The sequence below is a fragment of the Dipodomys merriami genome, unplaced genomic scaffold (assembly GCF_024711535.1).
Source record: "Dipodomys merriami isolate MVZ:Mamm:240054 unplaced genomic scaffold, mDipMer1.0.p SCAF_323, whole genome shotgun sequence".
Classification (NCBI taxonomy): domain Eukaryota; kingdom Metazoa; phylum Chordata; class Mammalia; order Rodentia; family Heteromyidae; genus Dipodomys; species Dipodomys merriami.
In genome coordinates this window covers 429423-446263 of record NW_027204749.1, presented here as the reverse complement: position 1 = coordinate 446263, position 16841 = coordinate 429423, and the positions used below count along the sequence as shown (strand labels likewise).

The following is a 16841-nucleotide window of genomic DNA, read 5'->3' as shown; positions in this document are numbered from 1 at the left end:
TTTTCTAATGCATTCCAGTAATTAACATATTTAGAAATATTTGAGAACATTTTCTTTTATACCATGTTTTTTCTTTTTGGTTCATTGTACCTTTTGAAGGAAAAGTTTTAAGTGTATGAATTTAAATAATGTTTAGCTTTGTATCAGATACTTTTGGTGTCCTATCCAAGGAGTTACTGTCAAATCTAATGTCATGAAGCTTTTCTTCCCTCCTCTCTTCTTTTCTTCCTGCCCTTTCCCTCTCTTTCCCTCCTCTCCACACCTCTCTTGCCCCTCTTCTTTCTTCTTTTCCCTACCCCTTTGCTCCCCTTCTCTCCCTGTTCCACTTTTTCTTTTCTCTTTAGCTCTGAGATGAGGATTGCTGTGTTGTCACAGTTGGTATCTAACTTGGAAACTCATTTGATATTCCTACCTCAATCACCATCATACCTTTCTTGGGCTAGTACTGGATCTTGAACTCACAGCCCTCATAGTCAGTTAGCTTCTTCATTCAATGTTGGGCCCATCACTTTAGCCATGAGTCCAACCTGCTTATTAGCTGCTTAAATTGAGTTGTCTACTCAGGCTGGTTTATAGACCTCAGCCTCCAAAGTAAGTAGGATAGGATACCAGTTGAGCCAGAAGCAATTGTTTTGTTTATTCTTACCTGAATATTTAACATTAACAGTTAATTGGATATTACAATGAAACAAGATTATTGTTATTGGTTTATGCAGAATTAATATTCAACCTAAACTCAAATATTTCATGATTCAAATTAAGTGTTGTATTTTATTTCAAATAATCTTTTCAAGAAATATTTTATTACTCCCTCACCTATAGTCTATATTGTAGGAGGTAGGCAGTGTTTACAAAAATTCATGCTAGCAGTTCTTTTTTACTTAGGAAGGAAGTATCAGAATATCTATGACCTTACTACATTCTTTAGAAAATTAATAACAAAAATGATTGACATAGGATATTGTTATTGTGGGAACTAAGTCAAATCTTGTATGGCCTTATCAATCATTAGCTACTTTCTTGAGTACTATTACTCCATTTAACATTAACCTGGACACTGTGCTTTTTGTAGATCTACTAAAGTGGTATGTAGTCCATGTGATGTCCTTAATGTGTTTTGATTGCTTACAACAATACTTTTTAATAGAAGATCTAAATAGGCTCTTCACTGGGAAGAAAAAGTAATTTTTTTTACTATATTGTTACCCTAATATGTAGTAAATTTTATCAAAACATCTTTCTGGTACCTACTTATATTTAATGTTATCATGTCAGGTTATTAGCTCCTTAGAATTGTTATCTTCTTTCTCTTGCTAGCACCAAAAATGTGTTCTGATTTATTAGGGAATCTTTGTATTTTAATTAGTGTTAACATAGAGGCAAAATATTTGATTTTTAATTCTCCCAATGTATAGATGACACAAAATACATGTTAAAAGGGTGAAATTCCGGACCTACTGTTCCCATGACTGAAGGCTAATTATTTGATGGAAATATACCCTCACAGAAGCTGGTGTCATTTGATGATTTGTCTGTGGACTTTAGCTGGGAGGAGTGGATGGACCTGGACACTGCTCAGAGGACCTTGTATAGAGATGTAATGCTGGAGACCTACAACAACCTGGTGTCTTTGGGTGAGCAAAAGTCATACTAATTTGCAAAGTCAAATGATTTGTTTTCAGTAGATATCTGAATATTTCTCAGATTTTCAATAGTATTTAAATGTAAAGTTCCAGTGTGTGAGAAGTATCATGTCTTCCAAAGGAAAACTTCAACTTTATCATGTAACTCTTGAGGCAATTTTATTCTCATTCTTCAAGGAGCAAATCAGAAATTTGACAAAAGTTTTAAACTATGCTCCACTAACAGGAGACTGTCTTCCAAACTTGAGGTGATTATTTTAGGTGGTATACAGTAGAAGAGGTATGACTATTGGAAATATGAACTGGAAATCACTAGTTGAAAGTGGCTATTTATAATCCAAACCTGTCCCTGGGTGCAATGGTTCAGGCCTATAATCCTAGCTACTCAGAAGGCTGAATCTGGGGAATTTCAGTTTGAAGCCAGCAATGGCTGAATAGTCCCCATGAGACTCTTATCTCCAATTAACCACTCAAAAATTAAAAGTGTAGAGGGGACTTAAACTTTTACAATGCTATCATAGAGCACAAGGGCCGAGATTAAGCAACAAAACCAGTAAAATAAATCCAAAGCTGGGGGAAAGTCAATCATGAAGCCAGTGAAAACTGAGAAACAACATTTAAGAGCAACATTGTGAACAGGATGTCTGAGATGTTAGAGGAATAATGAGTCAGCATGAACAATAGTTCTGCACTGGTTCTTATTAACAGAGCACTGTGTTCCTAAACCTAACTTGATTGTCAAGCTGGAGCAAGGTGTAGAACCATGGATAGGAGAAGCCTCAGACAAGAATTTCTCAGGTAAGTTAATGCACCTTGCATAGTGACATTGGATCCAGCCCCCAGTTGGTAAGTTCATCTTGTGCTGAACTGAGCAATAATGTTCCTAGTCAGAGAATTATGTGATCCTTTATCTCCTTTGTGAATCAAGAATTAATATGGAGATACCCTGAATTCTGTGTGGCAGTTGAGTTATAGTTAGCAATTCTCTTTCTCTGTATGGAAATCATTCTGAAACAAACCAACAAAAAGTAATGGAGGAAATGAGATATCATTTTCTTTGAAACTAGCACAATCCGGGTAAGTGGAAATAAGGAGTACTTCTGGGCTACTATCCTTTGAGAAAGCAAATTTTTTTTTTTTTGGGGGGGGGGTCCAGTCGTGGGCCTGAACTCTGGGCCTGGGTACTGTCCCTCAGCACTTCAACATAAGGCTAGTGCTCTACCATTTGAGCCACAGTGCCACTTTCCGGCTTTTTTTTTCTGCTTATGTGGTGCTGAGGAATCAAACCCAGGGCCTCATGCATGCAAGGCAAGCGCTGTACCACTGAGCCACCTTCCCAGCCCCAGAGAAGGCAAATTTCTTATCAGTCATGGTTGGCAGAGACTGGGATTCAGAACCAAAGATTTTAGTATAGAGAGGATAATTGAGTGATCTTTACCTGGAGGATATTTGGTCTTCCATGAATCTAAAAGGCAGGAGTGTTAGAAAAGGAATTTTGATGAAACTTTGTTAAAGATGGAGAGAAATGGTTTTTAAAATTCTCAAAGGGACCTAAAAGTAATTCTTACTAAGAAGTTAGAACTGAAGAGATATAGGTATGAATCCTTACTTCTGAGAACAATTCCTGTTTAAGTGAAAGGACAAGGGGTGTATAAAACATTCTTTTGGTCTCTGAATCTAGAAAATATTACTTTTCCTAACCTACTAGTTAAGAAAAAAGCAGCACAGTACATAAATTTTTTCAAGAAAAATGAAAAACACAGCAGCTATCCCCTTATGATCAAACAAAAGTATATTTGAGAAAAACAACACCGTAATTACTAAAGGCAGATGGCTAGTACTTGGCTTAAAATTCTAGCAGCACATAGTTGAGTGATTTGAGTAAATATTTCCTCTGATATAAAAGAAGAAAAAATTTAAACACAAAAACATTATTTTCCACTGGAAGTAATCAGTATTACTTCAATACATTTGAGAAAAAAGCATATATTTTCTATAAATCATTTCTGACTTTGATATTTTAAAATCTCTAACAGTTACAATGAAATAAATGTCTACACTAAGTGAACTTTGGATTTTACTTATTTTTTATCTTTTTTTCTATGACTCATCTTAGATGTCCCAGGAATTGAGGATGTGATTAAGATGTGCCAGAAAAGTCCAGATGAATGTCTGTGTGAAGCAACAGTCACGAAAATTAACACAGTGGAGGAAAGGGTGAGATTAGTAATGACCCTTAATTTGAGCTCAAAACATAAGCCAGAGGTGATTAGAAATAATGTGAACTCCTTAGAGATAAGGACTGAGGATTTCATTGAGTATCAGTATAGTGAGCCTGATGAGATGCATGCTGCATGTAGGCCTGGTGTGTCTCCTGTAATTGAAGAATCCTGCAGATATTCAGAACATTTTAGTCAAAAGTATGAGAACTCCAAATGAGCTGCAGAATTTTGAATATGGAGAAGGGAAGTATTAAACTCAGAGACCATATTCTTTTTTTAAATTTTTCTTATTTAAAAAGCTTTTTTGTCAGTTGTGGGGCTTGAACTCAGGGTCTGTGCACTGTCCCTCAGCTCTTCAGCTCAACGCAGTGCTCTACCACCTGAGCCACAGCACCAATTCCTGTTTTCTGGTACTTTATTGGAGATAAGAGTCTCACAGACTTTCCTGCCCTGCCTGGCTTTGAACCACAGTTCTTAGATCTCAGCCTCTTGAGTAACCAGGATTACAGCATAAACCACCAGTGCCTGGGTTAGAGATCATATTCTTTTTTTTTTTTTGGTCATGGGGCTTGAACTCTGGGCTTGGGTGCTGTCCTTGTGCTCTTCAGCTCAAGGTAAGCACTTTACCGCTTGAGTCACAGCACCACTTTCGTTTTTCTAGCAGTTTATTGGAGATAAGAGTCTCATGAACCTTCCTTCCTGCCCGGGCTGGCTTTGAACTGCAATCCTCAGATCTCAGCCTCCTGAGTAGCTAGGATTACAGGCGTGAGCCACCAGCGCCCGGCTAGAGATCATATTTTTTAGATGTAATTGGGTTTGTGTGAGAGAGACCTTCCACTTAGTAAATATAGAAAAGACTATAAGTCAGCTCTCCTTGTCTAAGAAATACTTCAGAGAGTAAGGAGAGCACCTGAATGTATGGTCTGTACGAAAACATTCTACTTTAGCCTTATAGTCACTACACATCAGAAAATATACTCAGGACAGAATCCTTGTCCATGTAGTGGACATTAGTCCATTAGTCTTTCACTAAAGCAATATACCTTACAAAACCTCAGAGCAAAGCTCCAGAGGAGTAGTCTGATGAGTTTCCAATTTGCAAAATTTATCTTTCAGAAGTCAGACCTGACTTTCCAGCCTGAAACACGCACAGTAGAGCTACCCTATGCATATGAGGAATGTAGGAAATTTCCTACCCAGAAGTCATCTCTCAGCAGGCATCGGAGAACTCACACAGAAGAGAAAACTTCTGAATGCAAGAAATGTGGAAAGACCTTCAGGCAGTCATACCTCATTTTTCATCAGAGAACACACACAGGAGAGAAACCTTATGAATGTAACAAATGTGGAAAATCTTTCAGACACAAGGCAAACTTTACTGTCCATTGGAGAATCCATACAGGAGAGAAACCTTATGACTGTGACAACTGTGGAAACTCCTTCAGACATAAGTCAGGCCTCACTTTGCATCAGAGAAGACACACAGGAGAGAAACCTTATAAATGTGACAAATGTGGAAGGTCTTTCACCCGTAAGACACACCTTCATGTTCACCACAGAATACACACAGGAGAGAAACCTTATAAATGTGACAAATGTGGAAGGTCTTTCACCCGTAAGACACACCTTCATGTTCACCACAGAATACACACAGGAGAGAAACCTTATGCATGTATAAAATGTGGACAGTCTTTCACCCGTAAGGCATCCCTTCATGTTCATCAAAGAACACACACAGGAGAGAAACCTTATGAATGTGACAACTGTGGAAACACCTTCAGACAGAAGTCAGACCTCACTTTGCATCAGAGAAGACACACAGGAGAGAAACCTTATAAATGTGACAAATGTGGAAGGTCTTTCTCCCGTAAGACACACCTTCATGTTCACCACAGAATACACACAGGAGAGAAACCTTATAAATGTGACAAATGTGGAAGGTCTTTCACCCGTAAGACACACCTTCATGCTCATCAAAGAACACACACAGGAGAGAAACCTTATGAATGTAACAAATGTGGAAAATCTTTCAGACACAAGGCAAACTTTACTGTTCATTGGAGAATCCATACAGGAGAGAAACCTTATGAATGTGACAACTGTGGAAACACCTTCAGACAGAAGTCAGACCTCACTTTGCATCAGAGAAGACACACAGGAGAGAAACCTTATAAATGTGACAAATGTGGAAGGTCTTTCGCCCGTAAGACACACCTTCATGTTCACCACAGAATACACACAGGAGAGAAACCTTATGCCTGTATAAAATGTGGACAGTCTTTCACCCGTAAGGCATGCCTTCATGCTCATCAAAGAACACACACAGGAGAGAAACCTTATGAATGTAACAAATGTGGAAAATCTTTCAGACACAAGGCAAACTTTACTGTTCATTGGAGAATCCATACAGGAGAGAAACCTTTTGAATGTGACAACTGTGGAAACACCTTCAGACAGAAGTCAGACCTCACTTTGCATCAGAGAAGACACACAGCAGAGAAACCTTATAAATGTGACAAATGTGGAAGGTCTTTCGCCCGTAAGACACACCTTCATGTTCACCACAGAATACACACAGGAGAGAAACTGATGCCTGTATAAAATGTGGACAGTCTTTCACCCGTAAGGCATACCTTCATGTTCATCAAAGAACACACACGGGAGAGAAACCTTATGAATGTAACAAATGTGGAAAGTCTTGCAACTGGAAGGCAGAACTTACTATTCATCAGAGAACACACACAGGAGAGAAGCCTTATGAATGTAAGATGTATGAAAAGTCCTTTACCTGAAAGTCAACCCTCAACAAACAAAAGAATTCACACAGGTGAGAAACCATATAAATGTAACGAATGTGCAAAGTCTTTCATCCAGAAGACAGAACTTCATGTCCATCAGAGAATACACACAGCAGAGAAAGCTTATGAATGTAAGATATGTGAAAAGTCCTTTACCCAAAAGTCAACCCTCAACAAACAAAAGAATTCACACAGGTGAGAAACCATATAAATGTAACGAATGTGCAAAGTCTTTCATCCAGAAGACAGAACTTCGTGTCCATCAGAGAATACACACTGCAGAGAAACCTTATGAATGTAAGATATGTGAAAAATCCTTTACCCAGAAGTCAAACCTCAAGAGGCATAAGAGAATTCACACAGGTGAGAAACCTTATGAATGCAATAAATGTGGAAAGTCTTTCAGCCGGAAGTCACATGTCACTTTGCATCAGAGAACACATACAGGATAGAAACCTTATGAATGCAACAACTATGGAAAGATTTTAAGTGGAGGTCACACATGATAGAATTCACACAGTTGAGAAACCTTATAGATGTAACAAATGTGGAAAATCATTTAACCAGAACCTCCCAACTCAGCAGGCATAAGTGAATTCATACACATGAGAAATCTTAGGAATATAACAAATGTGGAAGATCTTTCACCTGGAAAAAACTCAATTTATATCAGAGAACCCACACTGGATAGAAGCCTCATGCATGTAGCAAATGTGCAGTTTTTCACTCAGAAGGCACAGCTTAGGATTCTTCATTGACTACCCACAGGAGAGACATATTATGAATACAACAAATGTGGAAAGTTTTTCAAGAAGACATAGGTCAGTTTGTCTCAGAAAATACCCAGAGGACAGAAGCCATATGAATGTAACAAATATGGAAATTCCTTAGCCATTAAAGCATAGCTGAGCCCTGGATTCAAATAGAACATGACATCTATACAATGAATAGATTATTCTATGCCACAGTTCCATGTTGGTTGTTGTGGACATGTTACTCCTGCCTATGTTATTCCAATTGTCTAACCATGGGAAAGTCAAGTGAGCCTTAACTCTACATCCTTTATATTGCAGCTCATAGATAATATCTACTGTTTCCTGTGATCTCAACCCAGCCCTGAGGGAAGGGTAGATTGTTTTTAAATACTTCCTCAGAATCCCAACACTCCTGAGTAATGGTAATGAGAAAAGAATCTAGTTGAGTGCTGGAGAGCTATCTCCTGGAACCCTTCATTCCTCTGTATAATGTCATGGAATCCAAAGCCAGAGCAAGTTTTTTTCCCTTTCTTCAAATCTTCATCAACTTATCCTGGAAATACTGATGCTCTAGTAGATAGCCTAAGCCAGGAAAAGATTCAAATCATGAATGCCTACCAAGTCTACATTTCCACTCCTGGCGAAAAATAGGTCACCTTCTTCGAAATGGACTTTTTCTGAAGGACATGAGGAAGAGCACACTTGTACAATCCACTCACCATCTTGCTGTCAAAGACCTCTAGGGAGCCTTTCTGATCAGTAGGTGACCCCACCTGTGACCATTGTTCTACGTGGCTCCCAAGATGGTTCACAGATCAGAACATCCTGAACCAATTACCAATTGATATCTGTGCCAAGAATTCACTTTTCCTTGACTGATTGGCCCCGGTTTGTCTTTTGTCCTACTGAAGTGATGCTATGAAGGGAATGACAACTTTCTGCTGATTACTGATGTGAGTCAAACACGCCAGGGGTCAAGGTCAGCTGAGAAAAGTTATCTGCCTCTTCAGGTACTCCTCAACAATCAGGGGCCCAGTCAGTCTTACCCTCACCAGGTGCTTCAGGATAGATACCCAGTCACTCCCACAGTCCTTAACTCACTGAGAACCATCCAAGCTATTTTCCCTTCATCATCCACTATGCACTCTACTGACCTGATGACACTACGCCTTGTGACTACTTCCTCAGGATCCCCCTAGTCACAGGGACAAAGTTATCTTCTCTCTTTCAGGGACAGTTATCCTCTCTCTCTCTCTCTCTCTCTCTCTCTCTCTCTCTCTCTCTCTCTCTCTCTCTCTCTCTCTCTCTCTCTCTCTCTCTCTCTCTCTCTCTCTCTCTCTCTCTCTCTCTCTCTCTCTCTCTCTCTCTCTCTCTCTCTCTCTCTCTCTCTCTCTCACACACACACACACACACACTACTCTGAAAACCCATGTAAAATTTCTGGATTTCCATGTCTAATGTTTTCTATTTGGACATCAACACAAATAAGATGATGCACAATTTGTTTCATGATATTCTATTACTATATTTATCTTTTTTTGTTTGTGCTCATAGAGAGCTTTAAACTCATGGCACATTAGTCTTTGGTTTTTATGCTCAAGCTTGGTGCTCTACTCCTTATGCCACATATCAAATTTTGATATTGTTCTATTTTGTATCACGAGTCCTTCTGATAAGGGCAGTGAAGGTGTGCCCCCTGTTACATTTTCTCTTCTAAGATGTTTACAAAAAGATGTTTACATTCAAAGAACTACAATATTTTAAATTAGAAAAGTATTTTTAAAAATGGTTTCATTGCAGAACCTTAAGTCAAAATGTAGTATTTTGTTGCATATTTAAAAATAAGTAAAGATATTGTTTGTTTTTTTTTCTTTCTTCCTTTTTTTTTTGTCTTTCCTGGGCCTGGGCACTGTACCTCAGCTCTTCAGCTCAAGGCTAGCGTTCTACCATTTCAGCCACATCACCACTTCTGGCTTTTTCTGCTTATGTGGTGCTGAGGAATCAAACCCAGGGCCTAATGCATATAAGGCAAGCACTCTACCACTGAGCCACCTTCCCAGCCCCTATTAGAGAATTTTTAAAAAGATGAGGAATAGCTGGGCACTGGTAGCTCACACCTGCAATCCTAGCTTTTCAGAAGGCTGAGATCTGAGGATCATGGTTGAAAGCCAGCCCAGGAAGGAAAGTCCATGAGACTCTTATCTCCAATAAAAACCACTCAAAAACTGGAAGTGGCGCTGTGGCTCAAGCAGTAGAGAGCTCCCCTTGAGCTGAGAAGCACAGGGATAGAGCCCAAGCCCAGAGTTCAAGTCCCACGACTGACCAAAAAAAAAAAAAAAAAAGATGAGGAATATAGATTAAGTAACATTGAGCAGTCTCTTGTAAAAGCAGCATTCAGAAACTCTAAACATACCTCCATAACAATAGTAAAGATTTCCCATTTCTCAGAATTTTAGAAGGAACCTGAGCATATCCCAACTGTTCACAAATGTGAACCTCTTGGCTCTCAATGACAGTTGGAGTTGAAGGCAAGACTTCATTCTTCATCTCATTGTGGTAAGAGGTCATAGAATGTTCACATTGAGCACCTGCCAACATACACATTGACATCGTATTGTTTCAAAAATAAATCCCACAACCACATGTTACTATAATGTCTGGATATGAAATCATTTTAAAATGGCAAAAGAGAGCATCAATCAAAATGTACTTTCATTGATTGAAAATTTCAGTGTGAATTAAAAAAAAAACAATAAAATTGGATTGGAGGAAACGCCATCACTGGAGCCCGTGAACTTCAAGATCCAGGGCCAAGTCTCAGCCTTAATGCCACTCCTGCCACCACCCAGAAGCCACTGAAACCCTGTCTGTCCTCCACCACCTACTCAGGACACAAAATCCAGTCATGGGTACAAATGAGCTGGTACAGAAGGCCAAACTGACCTAGCAGGCTGAGCAATATGGTGACATGAAGTCTCACTGAGCAAAGAGCTGAATTGTCTAATGATTAAAGGAATCTTCTCTCAGTTGCTTACAGAAATGTTATAGATGCCTATAGGTCATCTTAGAGGGTCATTTCAAGTATTGAGCAAAAAAATGGAAGGTGCTGAGAAAAACAGCAGATGATGAAGAACATAGAATCAAGAATGAGCTAGGAGATAGCTACAATGATGCACTGTCACTTTTGGAAACGTTCTCTATCCCTAGTGCTTCACAAGCAGAAAGCAGTCTTGTATTTGAAAATGAAGAGAGACTACTACCACTACTTGGCTGAGATTGCTGCTGCTGATGACAAGAAAGGGATTGTGAATCGTTCATAACCAGCATACCAAGAAGCTTTTGAGATCAGCCAAAAGGAAATGCAAGCTGAGTGCTAGTGGTTCACACCTGTAATCCTAGCTACTCAGGAGGCTTAGATCTGAGCATCACCGTTCAAAGCCAGCCCAGCCTGGGCAGGAATGTCTGAGAGACTTTTGTTTTTCTTGTCAAAATAGTGTACAGAGGGGTTACAATTACATGAGCAAGGTAATGAGTACATTTCATATCAAGCATTGTTGCCTCCTCCTTTGTTTCCCCATCCCATCCCTTCCTATCCCCCCCTCACATCTCATCACACCCTCCACCCCCATGTGCCAAAATTGTAAAATTCGTTTTTCGGCATAACGTGTTGTACTTCATATTGTTGCAATGGGTCCACCTGTATCCCTATTTAAACAATTTGTTTTTTCCTTTCCCCTCCACAAATTATACAACATCAAATACAGTGAAAACAGGGGTTATACCATCAGGGAGGGACATACAAAGCAATAAAGAAATCTTATAAATATGTTAGAAACAATAGCAAGATAGAAACATTTGAGACTCTTATATCTGATAAACCTCTCAGAAAACCAGAAGTGGCGCTGTGGCTCAAGTAGTAGAGCACTAGCTTTGAGCTGAAGAGCTGAGAGACAGTGCACAGACCCAGAGTTCAAGCTTCACAACTGATAAACCTATCAGTTTGGGTCTGCCCCTTAACTTCTCTGTGTTTTATTATGAAATTCTGAACTCCCCAGAGGAAGCTAGCTTTCTTGCAAAGACAGCTTTTGATGAAGTCATTGCTGAACTTGATACATTCAGTGAAGAGTGGTTCAAAGACTGCACGCTAATAACGTAGTTACTGAGCGAAAAGTTGACATTGTGGATATAAGATGAAGTGAAAGCAGGAGAAGGAGGGGAAATTAAATGGCTTTCCAACTTTTGTCTGCCTCATTCTAAAATTTATACAGTAGACCATTTGTCATCCATACTGTCCCACAAATAGTTTGTCGTTTATGATTTATGACAGGTTTACGTTGCTTCTATTTGAATTTCTATATTTCCCAGGGTTTTTTTTTGTTGCTTAATATTAGGGGAATAGATATTGCCCATTAACATTTAGTAAGCTATCTGTTTTCATCTTGAGATGACCAATATGAGGATGTAGAATTTTTATACAAGTTGTAAATGTTTGGCATGTACTTTGGTACATGGTGACTTCACAAAGGCCAGTGTTAAAACTGCTTCCAGGTCAAAGTGAAGAAAATTTCCTACATATTGGTTTGTACTGGTGGAGAATAAAAGGGAAAACTGGTTCCAGGCACAGGTGTAGTTATTCTGGATATTAGAAAGTTTGGGCGCACTTGCAGGGCTGTGGTACAAACATATTCCATGGCTGTTACATGCTGGAATCATGTATTTCTGTGGAAGAGTTATCTCAGTGTGCACAACTTAGAGTACAGCACTAGAAGTATTCTTTGACACAAAGTTGCGTCTCAATTAACTCTGGATAAGGGCAGAAATGGTTCACATTCCATTATTTGTAATGTTTGCTCATTATTTTTGCTACACATTTTATTTGTATTTAAATGTTTTAGGCAACCTACGAACAAATGTAAAAGTAAAGATGCAGTGAAAATGAACTGTTTGGTAATCATTATTACTACTTTCTCTACAACTTTCATGTAAATTAGTCTTTTGGTTTTGAAACACCTCAAAAGAAATTGTACATTATTATAAACTTGTTCCTTACTCCCTTTTGGCAGCTAATGGGCTTTCACCAAGTTTAAAGTGCAAAGTTTATCACAATAGCAAAAATACTAATCTATCTAATGACCATCTCCTACAGAGCCAAGTTTTTCCTTTGGGAGGGGAAAATTGATTTGAAAAGTAATATGTTCCAGTTAAAATTTTGATATATAGCATTTTCTAACTTAGGAAGCCACAACGTTTTTGACCCATCATGACATTGGTTAGCATTAACTATAAATTCTGTTTTGGTTTTTGAGAATTTCTTGATTCTGTTTGCCTTCTGATTTTGGTCATCTTATTTGTCAGGTGCACAGGATTACCTTCCTTTTTTTTAGTCTTCTGTCTTGTCACCAAACATTCCTCCTTGGTGGCCATGTGCTTTGGAAAAGGTCACATGACTTTTCTGGCTCTACTTACTGTCTAAGATCCCTTGCTTTCTTTGCTTGCATCCCACAAACTATTAACCTCATCCTCTACTGCAGCATATCTCACCTTACTTGATGAGACTGTATATCTCCTATAAACTCTATCCCAAATGGTCTGCCATTGTTTGCCTTTAAATCTTCTCTAAGTAATGATGGGTCTGAGTTATACCAAATCTCACCCTACAGAGTATTTCCTCAGAATGTTACAGAAGACACCAAATAAAAGTGCCATTTTAAAAGACAGGTGGGGCTGAGAAGGTGGCTCAGTGATAGAGTGCTTGCCTCACAAGCATAAGGCCCTAGTTTCTATTCCTCAGCACCACATGCACAGAAAAAGTCAGAAGTGGTGCTGTGGCTCAAGTGGTAGAGCACTCACCTCAAGCTGAAGAGCTGAGGGACAGTGCCCAGGCCCCACGACCAAGAAAAAAAAAAAGATATATTTTTTTCTTTCAGAATGTAAGATCCTCCAGAGCAGGGACAATATTTTCTGTATGTTCTATTATGTCAGTACACTGTAAATGCTCAATAAATATTGATTATTGGAGGCAAAAAAAATCTGCTGTCATTGGAAATATCAACTATACCAATTACTATTCTTGAGTTTGATATAGTTCTAAAATAAAAACTGCCATTCTTTCAAAGAAACAGACACATATGTGTATATAAACACACATACAATGCTTTGGAGTAATCAGATTACATTTCATTAATATGAAATATTAAATCAGTGTTTTGTATAAATCAGTACAAACTCATCCAGTCAATTGAATCCATCCAGACTCCTTCATAACACCTGTAAACTTATCAGATCTTTTGCACAAGCATTAGTCCTCCTGAGTTAGCTGGTCAGGAGAAGCCACAACAGGACACAAGGTGTATTATCAGGGCCTTAAAAATAGGCCCACAAAAGAGGTGTGATCAGTTTTGAAAGAAGGGATTATTAAATTATTTGGGATTGAAAATCAAAGAAATGAAGATCTCTACAAAGAAGGGGACTAAAAAGAAAGGAAACACCTCTGAGGTCCAATCAGTCCAGTGTTCATGTACAAGTCTTCCAGGGGTGATGGGCCACAGTGTGATGCCCAGGGGCCCACATGCTTAACTGCTCAAGGCAGGATGAGATGAAGTCTGGGAGCCTGTATACAGGAAGGCTGAAGGTCAAGGTGATAGGAGGCAGAACCTCTATAAGAGGGGCCCTTTGTGTGTAATCCTCGTTACTCAGGAGGCTGAGATCTGAGGATCAGGGTTCAAAGCCAGCCCAGGCAAAAAAAAAATCTATAAAACTTTTTTTTTTTTTTTTTTTGCTACTCCTATGGCTTGAACTCAGCATCTGGGAGCTATCCAGAGCTCTTTTGCTCAAAGGTAGCACTCTATGCCACAGCACCACTTCTAGATTTTTCTGTAAATAATTGGAGATAGGAAACTAACAGATTTTCTTGCCCAGGCTGGCTTTGAACTGACATCCTCAGATACCAGCCTCCTGAGAAGCTAGAATTAAAGGCCTGAGCAATTGACACCTAGCTCATACGAAACTCTTATCTCCAAGTAATCACCAAAAGGCCAGAAGTGGAGGTGTGGTTCAATTGGTAGAGTGCTAGCCTTGAGCATATATATTAAGGGACAGCACCCTGGCTTGAGATCAAGCCCCAGGATCAACAGAAGGAATAGAAAAGAAATAATCTGAAAATCACAAGCCAGGAAGATGCAGGATATGGAGCAGAAGGAGTCTACTGTGTTTATGTAGGAGATAGACAAGGTGAGACCCAATGAGACCAGAGGTCTGTGGAGCAGGTAAGACACTTGCCTAAGTGTCTCCTAGAATGGCAACATGCAGCATTTTGCATCTTTACCAGCAGGTGGCACTAAAACAACAAGGTTAGGCAGGCCTAGTTGGTTGGATCTGAGTAATGAGCAGGTGATTTTGTATATTTGTCAGGTGTTGGGGGTGGAATGGGGTGAACTGAGGCCCTTCAGGATTCCTTCATTCTTCCATTATCTTGCTCATCATTCCATTTTACAGATGAGGAAAGCTCTGAGCTGATTTTTTAAATTAGTTATTTGCCTGATTTTTGCTAGCATTGGGGCTTTAACTCAGAGTCTGTCACTCTTACTTGGCTTTTCTTCTCAAGGCTGGCACTCTTCCCACTGGAGCCATATGTTCACTTTTGGGATTTTGCTGGTTCATGGGAGAAAAGAATCTCTCAAATATATCTGCTGGGGCTGGCTTTGAACTGAGATCTTCAGATCTCTGCCTCCCCGAATAGATAGGATTACAGTCGTAAGCCATCAGTGAGTTGTTTTAGAGATGATTTTTTAAAGTAATATTTTTTCTTTTTCTTTTTATTGTGAAAATACTGTACAGAGGGGTTACAATTACATGGGCAAGATAATGAGTACATTTCTTATAAGATAATATTTCTGTGTTCATCCATGGTGTGTGTGTGTGTACCCTCGTGCACACATACACACACACACACACACACACACACACACACACACACACACACACACACACACACACAGAAGCAGGGACATTGTCCAAGCCCAGTCAAAGGACAGAGCAATGTTCACACCAACCATTTATTGTCCAGTGGTCTTAGATTTTGGGTGAGGGGAGGGGAGTGTTCTGTTACTCCCTGCCTTTTGGGCTATTCCTATTCCTTCCTGGTGACTACTTTGTTTCTCATCACAGACTCCCAAAACTCTCCTAGGGAGAACATCCTTTCTACCAGAATGGGAGTTCAGGGCTGCCACCCCCAAGATCTCATGTCTTTCTTTCCAGCTGTAGGCTTTCTCATTATGGGAAGAACATGGGCTCACGAGCCAGGGATCATAAATTAGCCACCTTTACTGCCTTAACCTGAAACCTGCCACATCCCTAGATGGAGGCTGGACACACAGACTTCATTCCTTCATTCTGCAAGCCATTCCTTTGCCATACTGCACATGGCAGCATGCGTGATCTGGGAAGGGTCTCAGATCAGCTTTCTGGACAAAAGCAGATAAATAGTAACAAACAGATATGGAAAAATAACATAGGAAGGATTCTGGAGGCGGAGAACTAAGGATCTTGGTTCAAAGACAACTTGGGTAGGAAAAGTCCCTAGACTTACCTTCAAAGAACCAGCAAATATTCCAAAGTTGGGCTGTGTTTAAAGTGGCAGAGTTCCAGCCTTGATCAAAAAAGTTAAGGGATAGTGACTAGGTTCTGAGTTGAAGCCTCATTACCAACAATAATAGATAGATAGATAGATAGATAGATAGATAGATAGATAGATAGATAGATAGATAGATAGATTTTCTGTGTACTGGTATTAGCTACTCAGGAGACTGGGAGTGAGGCAAGAATCATGGTGTGCAGCCAGACAGGAAAGTCCATAAGACACTTATCTCCAATTAACTATCAAAAAGCTGAAAGCAGAGCTGTGGCTCAAGAGATACAGAGATAACCTTGAGTAGAAAAGCTGAGGGACAATGTGCAGGTCCTAAGTTCAATTCCCAGGATGAGCGTGCACACATGCACACATGCATACATACACACACGTGTGCATGCGTGCATACACACACACACACACAGAGGAAGATACAGTAGTATGACCATGGGGTATGGGGTATAGAGGGGGTGGCTGACTGGGAGCCGTGTTTTGGGTGTGGTGCTGGGGACAGAACTGGAGGAAGGGTCTCCTAAAGGCCTAAGAATGGGGACTTCAGTAACAGGAAGAGCCAGCATCCAAATCTAAGGGAGAACAGCAAACGGGGAGGAGACAGAACTCTCTACACAGTTCTAGATTGTTCTGCAAGGTCCTAGTGTGGTAGGCAGGTGAATGAATGTTCTCTTCATGGCCTTCATCACTCTGGCTGTTAGTGGACCCCCTTGGTGTGTATGCAGGTCCTTGGTGTGTATGTATGCAGGTCCTGGGGCTTGAATTCAGAGCCTGGACATTGACCT

At 39.8% G+C, this 16841-nt stretch overlaps 1 protein-coding gene across 1 annotated transcript; it reads left to right on the top strand.

Moving 5' to 3' along the window:
- The first annotated feature begins 1600 nt into the window (after positions 1-1600).
- Positions 1601-7115, top strand: LOC138841618 (zinc finger protein 84-like). Its single transcript, XM_070042394.1, has 5 exons — positions 1601-1634; positions 2352-2441; positions 3760-3860; positions 4982-6351; positions 6851-7115. Exons 1-5 carry the CDS (start codon positions 1601-1603, stop codon positions 7113-7115), a joined length of 1860 nt encoding a protein of 619 aa, XP_069898495.1.
- Positions 7116-16841: the final 9726 nt, after the last annotated feature.